The 15,208-nt window shown below is 45.7% G+C and overlaps 1 protein-coding gene across 2 annotated transcripts in view; it reads left to right on the forward strand.

Moving 5' to 3' along the window:
• The window catches only part of PGM1 (phosphoglucomutase 1), a 60,612-nt gene that overhangs the window by 11,874 nt on the left and 33,530 nt on the right, over positions 1-15,208 (forward strand). Inside the window, exon 1 of one of the 2 annotated variants that reach the window (XM_084786831.1) lies at positions 14,459-14,947. The exons of the other annotated variant lie outside the window; for it this stretch is intronic. Within the exon in view, the coding sequence (XP_084642957.1) occupies positions 14,648-14,947 (300 nt within the window). The 5' untranslated portion in view covers positions 14,459-14,647. Of the gene's footprint in view, positions 1-14,458; positions 14,948-15,208 lie in introns of those variants that run through there. 2 annotated transcript variants of the gene reach the window in all.

Genomic DNA, 15,208 nt, shown 5'->3' on the forward strand with positions numbered 1-15,208 from the left:
GTGCCTGGGGCACGGCTCTGTTCGTGTCTGTTTGTAAGGGCAGAAGGCTGTTGCAGGCTTGCTGCGGGCAAGTGCGTTGTTCTCAGCCACTTCCTGTCAAGAAGAGGAGGGCTAGGTTCCATCTCTGGGAGATGTTCCAGTTCTCATGAGCGTAAGCAATTGAATTTCTTTTTAGCAAACGTGTTTGAGCTTCCACATCTCAGTTAGGACTGTTCCCTGGCACGTGGGCACTCTGGGACTGTGCCCTTACTCCAGTCACGCATCCAGCGCTCAGAGCGTTTTGAAGCACCTCTGTGGGAATTATTTTTCAGGCCACTGGTTTATGGGCCACGTAGGAAAAGCAGTCACATTATTTTATAGTCAGGCTTCATTTTTCACTTAAAATGATGTAATGAGATTTGAACACCCACTTTATTCATTAGACATGGCTCCAGTCAATTTTTTTGTCTCTTTCCAAAGTTCAAATCTATTCTCAGAGGATGAAATCTGTTATGACTGAGGACTTTCAAAGGAAGCACCACAGATAGGAAAGACAGTTCCCCCTGAAAGAGTGAGTGTGATGTCAGCGTCATTTGGAGATTTTGCTGCTCGCTGAGGCTGCCCAGGAGCTGGCGCTGAGATGAACATGCAGAGCCTGGACATGAGCACCCACCACTTTCCTTGTGCCATGGAAAACCTGCATTGTTCACTAACCTCATGTGGTCTGCCACAGGGACCAGGATGAGCTCTCTCCCAGCTGTGCACATCTGGAAGGTTTGTTGACACACAACAAACAATAGCTAAGTACCAAGACCTGACCTAGGAACAGAGTCCTATCAGCTCTAAGTCACACACACCAGAAGACGCCCAAGCCTGTGCCAGTGCCTACCTGATCCACGGTAGCAAAGAGTTTGGGATCTGGAGTTGGGATGGCGTTATTGGGTGAGGACAGGAAAAGAAGGCCCTTTGCTTTACTAGTTATAAAACTGTTTTATTCCCAGGTCTTCATGGGGGCCTTTGAAAAATTTATTCCGTGGCCCAAGATGAAATACAATCTAAGGTACATATACAAGGAAGCAAAGGGGAAGTGAGTGTAGAGCATTCGGATGCCACAGGGAGGAAGACCAGCAGCTGTGGTGAGGGCTGTGCTGCTTCCTCTGCAGGTTGGGCCACCACACTTTGTTCTCCAGCTGTTTGTGGTCAAACCCACGAGAAAACTGTTCAGCACCCAGCTCACCCTTGCCGGCTTCCCCACGGAACATCTGACAGACTTGCTGTGTGGCTTGATCGTTAGTGTGAGGATGCACCAGCCTCTGCAAAGCACCGCAGCACCTGCATTATTTAGTAAATGGAACATTTTGCTGATTCTAGTGATTTTACATAATTTCAAATAGAGAAAGACCATTGAAAGACAGAGAGGGAGAGGACAAGAAGACTGTTTTTTATGTCCGCCACCAGCCACTGCATCCTATCTCCAGACCTATGATGTGTCTTAGATTTACCTAGCCAGACAGTAGTCCCTGGTCACCGTGAAAGTCGAGCCCAGTGTGAGTGATACCTCAAGATGGATCTGTCGCATAGTTCCAAAGTCAAAGTACCAATTGGAAGCTTCCAGAAATGCATCTGACGTTGTCGTCGGCCTCCTGGGACACATGGGTTTGTTCATTTGACAGACATTGACACCCAGTGAACATGTGAGGTGTCTGGCAGAGCACTCATAGGGAAGGCACTGTGCTGGTGGGAAAGACAGGTGCAGCCATAGATAGTTGAAAATACACTGTAGGCTTGTTTCCTGTGACTGCTGAGATGAATGGCCACAGGTGGAGGGCTTAAAAAAGTACAGTTTATCATCTCCGTTTGTGGGGACCAGAAGTCTATAATCAAGATGGTGGCAGCAGAAATTGCAGGGGGACCCTTCGGGGAAGCTTTCCACTTTGGGTGGCCTAGGTGGTCCTGGAATATGTCTACTCAAGGCCACGTCCATATTCGTGTCTTCCCTTCTGCCCCTGATTTCTAGGCAGGGGACTCAATTCTTTGCCTGGTGTGTACACACCCTTTGTCCTCTTCTTTTAGCAGGACATTTGTCCTTGGATTTAGGGCCTAGCTAGGTGATCCAGGATGCTCTCATCTCAAAATCTTTAGCTTGCAAAGTCTCTTATCAAACAAAGGTCACCATTCATCACAGGTTCTGAGTAAAGCCTTTTAATCTACCACAACTAGTATGTGACGGGAACCCAGAGGACAGCTTCCCCCACTGTCCCACATAAATGTGTGTGCACGCGCGCACACACACACACACACACACACACACACACACACACACACACACTGCTGAAGCTTTGGTAGGACCAGACCAGCAGTATGTTTTCACATAGGTGAGCACTGCCCTATTTCAACATGCCACTAGGTTTCAGGGCTTCATCCTGCAGGGTCCTTATGGACTGCCTCTGACATAATGCCAAACAGAAGACAAGCCACTGGGTGGCACTCTGTGTTGCACAAAGAGGTAGTTCCTAGGGTGGATTGGAATCGACTTTGGTTCCTGCTGGGATTTTCATTTGCTGTGAAGTGTTACGAGCTCTGCTTAGCATCTCTGATGCTCAGAGTCTTTGCCTGTGAATGGGACTTAATTCTGATATCTGACAAAGTATTATGGGAATTGAATTCGTTAATAGGCACATGAATGTTTGAGGAACTCTGGGTGCAACCTGAGTGTGAGTTACCACTGTTGTCACTGAAATTGCACTTTTGATTCAGGCAAGTCACTGCTTGGGCTGATTCAGTCCTGCCCAAAACAGCCTACATGATAAAAACCTCAGATGTTTAGTAGACCAACTAAAGCAGCACAGACTCAGTCATCTGGAGGACCGTGGTGGGATATTTATCAGTTGCTTCCTCCAGGCTGAGCAGGAGGATCACAGGTAAAGGTGCTCACCACCAAGCATGTGACTTGAGTTTTATTCCTGGGATCCACAGGGTGGAAGGAGAGAGCTGATTCTTGCAGTTGTCCTCTGAGCTTACACGAGTGCGTGTGTACACACACACACACACACACACACACACACACACACACACACGTATATGCAAGCATAACACACTAATCTAAAATAAGTCAGATCTTTTTGTTCACTTAGGATTTTATAGTAGCATGACTTCAGAGCCAGACAAACATGACTTTGATTCCTAGATACACTATTTATTAGCCAATATTTTATTCAGGGCAAATTAAAATTTTCCTTTTGTGAGGACGGGTAGTGCTGGAGATCACACCCAGAGCTTTTGTGTACTAGGCAAACATACTACGACTGAACTACAGCCCTAGCCCTTTGGCTTTCTTGTTTTTTGAAATTAATATGTCATAGCATGAGTTTAGGGCGTGAGAATATGTGTAGGCATTGCCTACACAGGTCACACACACAGTCGCATGGGCTGCCTCATTGCTGCTAGGTCAGGATTCACTGGGAAACGCAGGCACTTTATACCTGCCAAGAGTCCAGCAGTTCCCGCCTTCGCCTTCCCAGCTTTGCACCTTTTACCAGATTGGCCACTGACCAAGTGCCATGCTGCACACCACTAACCTGTGTATTTCAGAGCATGGGTGTTTTCTTGTGTGTAATGCTTCACGCACAGGCTCAGGGATGGAGAAGAACCTATTCTGAGAAACTAGGTTTTCAGTCTGTCTTTGGTCTGACTGACACTCAGCTGTCTCATGTCAAAGGCACACGGCAGGCAGCCCCAAAGGAAAGCAGAATTGTCCCTGCATGGCAGTGTTTGGCCTTGCATACCAGCTCTGCCCCTTAGCATTCGAGGACAGTTGTTGTAGAAAGTGGCCAGGTGGATCCTCTCTTACGCAGTGCTGGAGAGGTGCTTTCTGCCTCTTAATTATCCAGCGTAGCCCCAGTGCTTGATAACGTGTTACACTTTGGGAACACTCCTTTCTATCCGTGTTGCCGTAAACAGAATTTTTGTCCATGACTGACTAGTGGTCTGTTTTGTGTGTGTGTAACAGTTTCCCTGTTCATTCACTATGGACTCAGTTGCTACTGAATCTTGGCTGTGGTGGGCAGTGGCAGCAATAAACATGCAATCGGTCTCTTTTCCTCTGCAGGGGGCAGCACTTTCCCCTTCTCTGCTGCTTCACCAGCATTTCTCAGTCCCTGGCTTATTTCGTACACGGGCCGATCTTCAACTTGGTCCAAAAGTTACTTCATGACTTCAAGAGGAAGGGGGAGTTTTGGACACTTAGGTCAGCAGACAAAAAAAAAAAAAAAAAGAAAGAAAGAAAAGAAAAGAAATGCTGTTTCTAAATGGGGCTGGTCACAGTGTTTGTCTAATGACACTGAAACTCCAGTGGCTTGCTGGACTTGTTTAACTAACAGGTTACGTGACACAGAACAGGCCTTCATGTCACCTGACGTCCTCAATAGAGCAAGCCTCTGAACCTGGGTTCATGGTTCAAATTGGTATTGTAGAGTGAGATAAACTTGAGTACTTAGTTAAATTACTTAATTTATAGATGCTTACACACTGCAAATCGATATATAGTGCAGCTGTTTTTCTGCAGCTCTAAGAGATGTATAAATGCATGTATCTGTTAACATATAGATAAATACATATGTATGTGCTGTTTTTGAGATAGTCTTACTGTATAGCCTTCGCTGGCCTGGAACTTAATATGGAGTCCTTGAACTCATGACAATCCTCCTGCCTCTGCTTCCCAAGTGCTGGGATTCCAGGCATATGCCACCACACAGACTTTCTCTGGCATTGTTGACAAATCTAGTAGTATACTGTGTCTGCTGTGACCTTTTTTCTCCACTCTGGTTTGTCATGGTGTCCTCTGTCTAGTTCACTTTTACTACCTTACCAAGAAAAGAACCATGAAAAGGCCCCTTGCCATTTCTGCCTGTGATCCCTGAGGCCCTGCTCAGAAGCAGAGCAAGCCACCTGTCTGAGCCACACAGACCAACCAGCGGTCCTCCCCTGCCCCGCACACTGCAGTTTCTAATCTGTTTTCAGTTATTACTATGCAAGTCTAGTGTGCTCTAGAGACTGCATCCTTGTCAGTTCTCAGGCAGGGCGCCCTCTGCAGGCGCCTGAGCTGTCTGAGATGGTGGAGACATTTCATAGTTGTGGTGGTTCTAAGAAGGGGAGAGACTGTTTGACTCCCTGGGAAGATGCCTGTGTTCATCAGCACTCCAGTCTCGGGGCCCTTGATGCTCTTGTGTCAGTGGTTCCTTCGCTCAAGAATTTGACTGCTCTGCACAGGCCTGTTCCAGTTACTGAGGTGAGATGCACTTCCTGTGCACCCCACTGACTAAGAGAGGAAGCTTACTTAGATCACGAGCTACCATCCAGGGAGATACTTGGTGATGAGCGGCAAGCAGCTCAGGGCAAAGTAAGGGTATATGGGGATAGGACATGTCGTCTTAAATTGCTGCTAGCTTGTCATGTCAATTTCCCAGGGTTTCCAGAACAAAGGATCGCACCCTGTCACTTAAAACAACAGACATTCTTGTTGCTTAAAAGACTTAGAATTCTGAAATCAAAGTAACAGCCCTAAGGGTAAGCTGATGTTTCTTCTTCCCCACGTTTCCTTCCTCTTCTCCTTCTGCACCCAGGTCCTTATGTATGCTAGGCAGGCACTCTTCCACTCTAGTGACATCCCCAGCCCTAGAGAAGACTCTGTCCTTGCCTCCTCCTAGTTCCCACCACTTGATGCCGCAGCATAGCTCTGAGCCTCTCTCTCTCTCTCTGTCCCCACCTGTCACTCTTCCTGCGGTATCTGTCTCTGTCTTCAAATCATCCTCTCCTTATAAATATGGCAGCTACTGGATGGGTTTAGGGCCTGACCTAACGCAATATGACTTCAGCTTCCTCATCTGTAATGCAGGAGTAATGAAACACATGCACCATTGGTTGTTATTATGCCTGCAAGAGCTTTTGGGCACTGTGCTAAGCACCTCACATGAGTTTAGATGATCTCAATGTTGCTCACTAATCCATTATGTCCAAGAGAAATCATTCGAGTATTATTATTATTATTATTATTATTATTATTATTATTATTATTATTATTATTATTTCTGTTGCTGTGGTAAGACAACATGGCCAGAGCAACTTATAGAAGAAAGGCTTTATTGGAGCTTAATAAACTCAGAGGATGAGTCCATGACCAATCACGGCGGGGAGCATGGCAGCAAGCAGGAAGGCATCTCCCTGGAGCAGTCGCTGAAGCTTACGTCCATCCTGACCCACAAGCACTAGGCAGAGGGAGATAACTGGGAAGGGCATGGGCTTTTGAAACCTCAAAGCCCACCCTAGGTGACACACCTCCTTCAGCAAGGCCACACCTCCTAATCCTTCCCAAACAGTTCCACCAACTGGGATCCATATAGTCAAACTATCAGCCTATGAGAGCTATTCTCATACAAACCACCACAGATGCTGCCCACTCCAGGAATTTGTTTGTTTATTTGTTTGTTTGTTTGTTTGTTTTTTGAGAGAACATCTCACTCTGTAGCCCAGTGCTGGCCTCAGACTCTGTAGGCAGTCCAGCCTGGTCAAATTAACAGTGACTCCTCACCTGTTGAGTGCTGGTGTTACAGGCATGCATCATTGTCCCAGTTTAACAAATAAGAAGTCGAGGTCAGAGAGACTATACACAGCCAGAAGAGGGCAAAGCCAGGGCTGGACCCAGGCTGGTCTGATCCAGAGCCCTCCGGGAGGAGCAGTGACTGCTTGGTTCACTCTTAGACATGCCTTCTTCCTCTGTGTTCCTTTCCTATTTGCATTTTCCTTCCTCCGTGTTTATTCTCCCTACCTTTCTGTTTCCCCGCAATGCAGGGGCCAACAGAGAACTTGAGTCAGTGTTTATCCCGAAAACCATTGCTTTTGTTTTCTGGCTCTCATCAGGGGACAAGTTAGAAGGGCGAGATCAGGCTTTCTCCATAGGTATTGATTTTTGTTTCTGTGTGGCCAGGCAGCTGTGGTAAGACCTTAAGTTTTTCCTTATTTGCTTGGACTTCATGGGGGAACTTTGCTCCCTGACTTCACTTTGATCCCTACTGAAGGGCACTGTCGTTTCTTCGTAGCTACCTTTCTATAAAGCTGGCCAGGTATAAGCATGAGACTGTCCCAGAATAACACTGCTTTTCCCTTCCTGTTAAAATCCCAGGAGTCCTGCCGCATCTTAATGATCTGTGGACCATCAGAAAACACAAGGGGCCTGGTGAATGGGACCCTCGAGGCAATGGAAGAGAGGACACCACTCCCACCCCCAACCCACAGGCTACAGTAAATGTGCCTGATTTTTCTGTTTCCCACCACAAGAGGGAAACCCATAACCATGAATGATTTGAAAATAAAATAGTTCTAAAACCAGACTTGGGAGGGGGGCAGCGTGGGGGATTTCATGTTTTAAGTGAATTCATAGGAATCAAACATCGTCATGGGTCACGGGTGGTGACTCTGTATACACACACTGCTCCTTACAGTTATTATTTCTCTGTGATGGCAAGTGCTGGGACTTGGTCCTCTTTTCACCAAGGGATTTTCACACTGAACTCCAAGTAGTATCCAGAACACAGAAGGTGCTTCTGTTGGCTTCAAATGAATACTCAAGGTACTGCAGTGAGAATTTCTTTGAGACTCCTCAAAGAAGGAAATAAAACATCTGTAGGAAAACCACGAGCCCTGCTAGTGCTCCATGGCTGGATATGGGTTGTTTCTGACTAAACAGGCATCTCCCTCACACCTACATCATTTAGTAAAGACCCAGTGTGTCTTAAATTGGAGAGTTTAACATGATTAACAGTGGCGCCCTGCAGGTGGGACTCCTGGCCCTGTTCTTCCGTGTGAGCATGCAGCTCCAGTGCAAGTCACTAGGGAGCAACTTTAACTCCAGCTTTTGACTTGTCTCCTGTCCTCTCCCAAAAAGTTCTCAAAGGAGAAGAGAGTTGCCTCTTTCCCTCTTTCTGTTTGCTTAGAGGCAATGGAGACAGACTAAGACTAGCCAACAGGCCCAGCATCCCAGAGGAGATGAGGTACATGTAGGTGCCCAGCCCAGTGAGATTCCACTGAGCAGCTATAACGACTACAGCATGATGCTGGAGGCTGCTGGGAGCTGGGGCCGCTGGGCCTCACAGTAGATGTTGGAGGGGCCCTGGTGGCAGCAGCTCTCTGTTTCTTGTCTCTGCATCTTGGCGCATCTGCCTCATGTTCCTTGCCCTCTGTGGACTCATTTGTCAGTGTACGTGTGTGTGTGTGTATATGTGTGTGTGTGTGTGTGTGTGTGTGTGTGTGTGTGTGTGATTTTATTCATAAACTCATTGATCCTATATTTCAGGTTTGTAAATCACATGTTTATGAGTTTCTATGACAAGCAGCACTGAACACATTCAAGTTCTTCCGTGATCTCATAAAGGCAGCAGCAGACATGGTGTCAGTTCACTCACTCGCTGCACGGGTCAGCATCTGACTCCACAGGTTCTGCACTGCTGTGCCATGTTCCAGTCCTCTGTTAAGCACCTACTCTGTGACCAAGCGTTGTGATAAAGTTTATTTGCTTTCCTTTATTGACTTTTAGATCTCTTTTTCTTTTTCTATTTTCCTTCCTTCCTTCCTTCCTTCCTTCCTTTCTCTTTGAAATAGGTTCTCACCTAGCCCAGGCTGGTCTACACAGTTAAGGCTGACATTAGCTTTCTGATCCTCCTTGCCTCTACCTCCAAGTGCAAGACTTACACTAGCATTACAGCCTTTGTGCTGTCACATCCTGCTTATGCAGAACCCAGGGACTGATTGGAAGTAGGACTTTGAGCATGCTAACTGAGCTGGATCCCCAGTCCTAAAAGGAGTTTCCCTAACTTTGGTTTGCAGAGACTCTCTAAATAATGCAGTATTAACTGTTTATATTGTATTGGGTCCTGTGAGTGTCCTGAAGGTTGCTTATTTACTATGTGAGGATACACGGGCTATGTGGCAACACTGCACGCATTCATGGAAAGACATCTGTAGATTCTGGGATTCCTCGCTCAGCGTGTCTACAAGGGAGGTGGGTGCAGCCTCTCATCTCTAATTGTGCAGATAAAGACATGGATGCACAGAGGGATTTAATAAGTGTTGTCCAAGGTCACTCAGCTAGAGACTGGGAAGCTGAGGCTCAGATCCTGTCCGTCTGGCTATAAAGTTCGTTCCTTTAAATAATGTGGTGCATCTAATGGGATAAACTTCTAGTGTATTCCAAGTTCTGTGGAGTGACTCGCTAATGTTTATGACTCTGATACGGCTTCTCTCTTAAAGTTACGGCTGTGATTCTAAATGAGTTATGCTGTTGTGAGTTGTATTCAACCACAAGGCTAACAGATGATGTAATCGCCCACGTTTCTTGTGTTTAAAATGCAAAATGTGTTTAGATTTTCTATAACAGCTTCAAAAATACCAATACTGGTAGAGAATCTCTAATATAAAAACACTAAAGTCTAGAATGCTCCAAAAATTTTTGATACTTTTGAGCATTGATAGAAAACCACATTCTCAGAGGAAGAGGATGCACACAGTCCTGATGTGACTTGATGAGCTGGGATGGGTTGGTGGGGGTTCTCCCCTTTTCTGAGGAGTAGGAAAGGAGCATGGGGGAAAGAGAGGGAATGTGGGACCAAGATGAGAGGAGGGATGGGGCTATGATTAGGATATAAAGTGAATAAACTAAAAAGAAAAGAAAATCACATGTGGGAAATTCCGCATGTGCTTCAGGTGTCAAATCACAGTGAAATCAGAAGCGCACTAAAGTTTTTGTATATAGTCAGGCTGTGTGCAAAAGATGCATATGAACAAATTAAATTTACCTAGACCTAGACTCCATGCCTAAGACATATCATTCCAGAAATCAGAAAAATCTGAAATCCAAAACACTTCTGGTCTAGAGAATTTTGGGTAAGAAATACTCACTATGTACTGTAAATTTGATTTATTATCTCTGTTCAAGGTATACTTTGCCATTCTATACATAATAATAATAATAATCTAAATATATAATATAATATATAATTATGTAATTATATATGTAATTACATAATAATATAATATTCTAAATGTGTTTTACAATGCCCGCATAGGGGATGACAGTGTTGCTCAGTGTGTAGTGCTTGCCTAGCATGCTCAAGGCCATGGATTCATTTCCCAGCACACACTCAAAGTCCACTTAGTCACCCATCCACTCACTCAGAGCAATTAGGAGTTACTTTTCTAGTTGAATGAGGGTGATGCTGTGAGCTAGATATAGTGCATGCTGGCCAGGGACCCTGACGTGGGGCCTTTCTAGTCCAGAACACCAACACCACGCAGAGTCTCTATGATTTCTGCCCGTGGCACCCATTCCCTAATGGTAGTGTCTGACACCCTGAACTCCTAATCCTACACAGTTCAGAAGATATACCTAGTCCATTTTCTGCTTGATTCTGTTTTAGATTATTTTCTGATTTCCTCCCCACCTAGCAAGGCCACAGTGCCTAGAGGTATGTAACTGACACTGTGTTAGTAATTCCTGAGTATCCTTGTGGATCCCCTGGCTGTCAGAAGCAATCCTACTGATACGCTCATGACATGATGGGTCTTGTCCCTCTGGTCCTTTAATTGGCTTGTCCCTGAGGGCTAACTGGCTCTGGTTTGAAGTCCTAGTTTTAGAGTTCAAGACCCGAAGACAAAGTGGTTCAGCTTTGTACCCCTGCTCATCAAGGATTGGAGTCAGAGTCCTCTGAGGCAGGACAGGGACTAGTTCTCAGAGAAGAGAGGAGCAGAAGATGAGGCATGGAGAAGGAAAATTGCTTAGGAGATCTCTTCCTGTTGGAGGACAGAAATCTCTAGACTGTGGCTGGCTCAGGGACTCAGAAGGTGCGTTCAGAAGGCCAGCAGGGCTCAGAGCTAAGTGGACTAGATCCACACAGATCTTCAGAGCCACCCCAGCTAAGGAAGGGGTGCTTTTGCCAGCCTTGCTTGGCCTGCTGGCCTTGGTCTACCAGCTTTAATTTGCCAGTCTTGGATAATCTGTCTGGTATCTCTTTCATGCACTACTGCTAGCCAGTCACATTTCTCAAAACATGGTGGCTTGTGTCCTTCCTACCTTAATTCCTCACAGTCCTCCATACCTACAAAAATAGGTTCCCCTGACTCCATGTCTTGCCTCAGGTGTTTTTCCAGGCTTGTCCTTGGCATTGCTACTGCTCATAGCCTGGGCTTTAAATGTTCCCCAGGGACAATATGTTGGTCACTGTACCATGATGTCTTCCTCCTGATGTGACTTCTTTTTAACAAAGACCCACTCACCCATGTTTCTGTCCCTGCCCCTACCCAGAACATGAAAAATGGTAATTAGTATCACTCCATCATTTCCTGGTTGACTGAGGTGTGCCTCAACAGTCAGGAGGAGGGGGACCTTTACCCTGGCCTTGTGGATGAATCTGCTGCCCCTTAGGATCTCACTTTAGAGATAAACTGAGGTTTGGAACAGGGAGGGCCTCACCTTTAGGTGTTTTCATGATTTAGAAACCATTTCAGTTGAGAGCTAGCTGCAGGATCTGGGGCCTAGTTGTGCCTGTCTCCTAATCCTGTACATGTTATATAGTGCAGTGCTGAGCCTGGGCTGCCTGGAGAAATGACTGGGCTTTCCCTCCCTCTGTGGACACTCTAGGCTCTTAGTGGTAAGCATTTTGGGCCATGGTGAGATTAGAGAGTTATGGCCAGTAGTTGGGCATGCCCTGCTGCTCTTAGCTGAATGAGTAGCTGGCTTCCTAGGCTTTGCACTGGAATCGGGGTGAGCACTTCTGTCCTTTAGGCCCACTTCTGTGATATTTTCTAAAACTAAACCGTATATATGAAAACATGAATCCGCTTGAGCCCTAAGGTCTAGTGCTTTTGGGGCCTGGATGTGGTAGTTAGCGATCCAATAAATATGTATTAATGGAAAGAAAGAGCAAAGGACAGAAATGGAGAAAGGCAAGAAGGAAGGGAAGGAGGGAGCAGAGGGGTTCCCAGCTTGCCATTGAGAAAGGGCTCTGAATCTTTGGGAGCCCAGGAGTGAAGGGGTTCATAACTCTGCCATTGTTGAAATTGATTGGGCCCAAGACCAGTATGAAAGTTTCTTGTCTGAAGGGAGCAATCCTTAAATCCCCGTATGGTTTAAATGTAATCTGTGTCATTGTGAAGGAGTACTGGCAGTGCAGGCGGATTCATTAGGCCAAATTGGGTTCGCTTTGCTCGACAGTAGCGTTTCTGAAGATGGAAGTTCAACCTTTGCTGGAGAGCTAAAACAGATGAGTTTCCTAATGGCTGCCCCACTTAGGCCGAGCGGCTCAGGAAGCTTAATGTTTTTAATGCCTCTTTCTTTTTACCCCACTTCACAGTCCATCTAACATTGCTGCTTCTGGTAATATTTTTATATGAGGTTGAGTTCTATGGTGTCAGTAAAATTACGACTTTTTTTTTTTTTTTTTAAGAAAGGAAGCTTTCTCCAGTAAGCGCCCACCATGTGCCCTTTAGGCTTTCTTTTGCATATTGATAAATAACCAGACTGGGCATGGGCAGTCATCAAAATGGATACTTTTGTAATTTCTGCTTCAGAGAGTACTTCACCAGCCTTTGGCCCAATTGGTGGGCAGAAAAGCTGGGTGGCTATGCCCAAGCACCCTCAAGCCCATGTGCCCCTGAATGTGCCCTGGGACATCGAGATATCATTAGGAAGGTCGCCGTGCCTTGGGTGGCTGCTTTGTTAGTCCAGTGAAGAGATCACTGGAATAATATTTCATAAATCTAACTCTGTGGTTGCATATGCCAAGACACATATGTTGGTCTAATTTGCAAGGCCATAAGAAATGAGGGGGAACTTGGCACAGAACTTAAAATAGATGAATTTTAAAAATTCACTTGTAATAAATCAAAAGAGTCATGATATATAGCCATTAATAAAATAAGCTTTTTAAAATCAATTTCAAAGAATTTCAGTTTTTAAAACAGGATCCAAATCCTAAATAAGCTATTTAAAAGGTGGTTGGTTTTGGCTGTCTGGTTGTCAGTCTGTCTGCCTCATGAGTGTTTCCATATCTGCAGATTTTCTTTCTCTTTGCTTTCAGTTGGCAAGGCCAGCCGTATACCTTTACAGTTTGGCCTCAAGCGTATTTTAGCTCTCCAGCCCTGTGTCTTAACTGAGTTTAAAGGGGGCTTGATCATCTGTCTCTTCCACAAACTATCACACTATATTGACAACATTGTGCTGATTGGACCAAGTGAGCAGGAGGTAGCAACCACTTTGGACCTCTTGGTAATACATATGTATATCAGAGGATGGGAAATAAACCAAATTCAAGGGCCTCAGTGAAATTCCCAAGCATCCAGTGGTATGGGGCATGCAGAGTTAGTCCTTTTAAAGTGAAGGTTAGTTACTGCACCTGGCCCGCCCACCACCAAGGAAGAAGCCTGTTTGGATTCTGGAGACAGCACATTCCCCACTTGGGTGTGTTAACTCTGACCCATACACCAAGTGGCTCTGTAAGTGTTTTCTTGAGAGTCAAGTCTGTTTCAGCCAGGCGTGAGGTCACATGCCTGTATGTCAGCATATGAGAAGCAGGGACCAGCAGGATTTCAAGTTCCAGTCCCGTGTGAGCTACAGGACCAAGACCAGTCTGGGCTACATAGTGAGACCCTGTCTAAAATAGTTAATCTTATTGTCCTATTATTCGTCTAATTATTAGCCAGCCTCATACACATAGGAAAATACATATATCAACTCCTCATTGTCCTGGATTTCTCAAAACTTTTGTGGATCCTTAGAGTCATTTTTCTATAAATTTAAGGCAACAGCCTAGCTGTTGGTTGGTGGATACTCTTATTAAATCATCTTCAGCCCAGGTGCTGGAGATGACCCCTCGGCCGTGCCCGTGCTGACAAACACATTCCCGCTAAACTGTACTGTAGCCGTGTTTGGTTAAATTCTTGGTGGCCAGTGAGCAGGTCTGTTCTGGTAGATGTTACATCCCTTTTCCACCTGAGCTTGTTTGTGGGAGGGATCTAACCCTGTGGGTATCAGAATGGCAGTGGTATGCGGAGAGCAGAGCTAGCTGTGCACCCTCCCTTCCATTTTAAGCTTGACCTTTTATTTGCTCCTTGGCTCCAAGCAACTTTAGCTGCCGATGGCCCAAGGCTCCAGTTCAAGGGACAGCAGAAATAGTGAGCACCAGACCAGGTCCCTTGTCCTAACCTGCTTTAGGGAACTGCAGTTGGTCCATCTTAGCCTTGGCTTCAAGAGTGGAGGCTGGCAGTGATCTGGTGTCTGAAACCAAAGTCTGTTGCAGGCAGCACTCGGGAGTGCTCTGCCTTAACAGGAAACGAGGCAAAAATAATCGAAGCTTCATTGTGTGGGCAGAAGTATCTTCATCCGAACGGCTTTGAAGATTGCTATGTGTGGGGGTATGGGTGGGTGTGTGGCTTATAACTTTTTCTCAAGAGACAACCACATCAGGAAACTAACCAGGCTTTCTCACCAAGGGTGATGGTCCAGGAAGAATTTTGTCTTATTTACTCAAAGGATACTGTGGCAGCTTCAGGTCCGATAGACAGTTTGGGGGACCCTTGCCTACTTTCTGGACACCCTCACAGAGCCAAGTGTTGGATATGAAAGATGAGTGACTTTGAAGAATGGATTTCTGGGACACACAGGAAAACAGAAGAGGGTCCACTACCGTTGCTGACTTTTGCCACAGCCCCCTACCATGACCAGAAGCCAGGAACAAGCGGATTACGGAAGAACACCTATTATTTTGAGGCAAAGCCTTGCTACCTGGAGAATTTCATCCAGAGCATATTCTTTTCCATAGACCTAAAAGATCGGCAGGGATCATCACTGGTGGTTGGTGGAGATGGGCGGTATTTTAATAAATCAGCAATAGAAACAATAGTGCAGATGGCAGCTGCCAACGGGGTTGGTATACAATAAGTATTATTGCATCCCTGGCCTTCCAAGTAACTTTTTGATTCTGCAGAAATACTCAAATACGTAGAGGTGTGTATATGATCTACACCTCGATTTTAACACCCACTTAATTGTATTGTGACCTCAGAGATTGAATGCTGTGAAAATACTCCAGGATGACAGCAGTGTTACGGGGACCCAGGAATTGGTTCAGCTTTGTATGTGTTGTGCTCAGTTCCTGCAGTTTAGAAAGTACCTGTTGCTCTGTAG

The sequence above is a fragment of the Acomys minous genome (genome assembly GCF_964271855.1).
Source record: "Acomys minous genome assembly, chromosome: 6".
Taxonomy (NCBI): Eukaryota; Metazoa; Chordata; class Mammalia; order Rodentia; family Muridae; genus Acomys; species Acomys minous.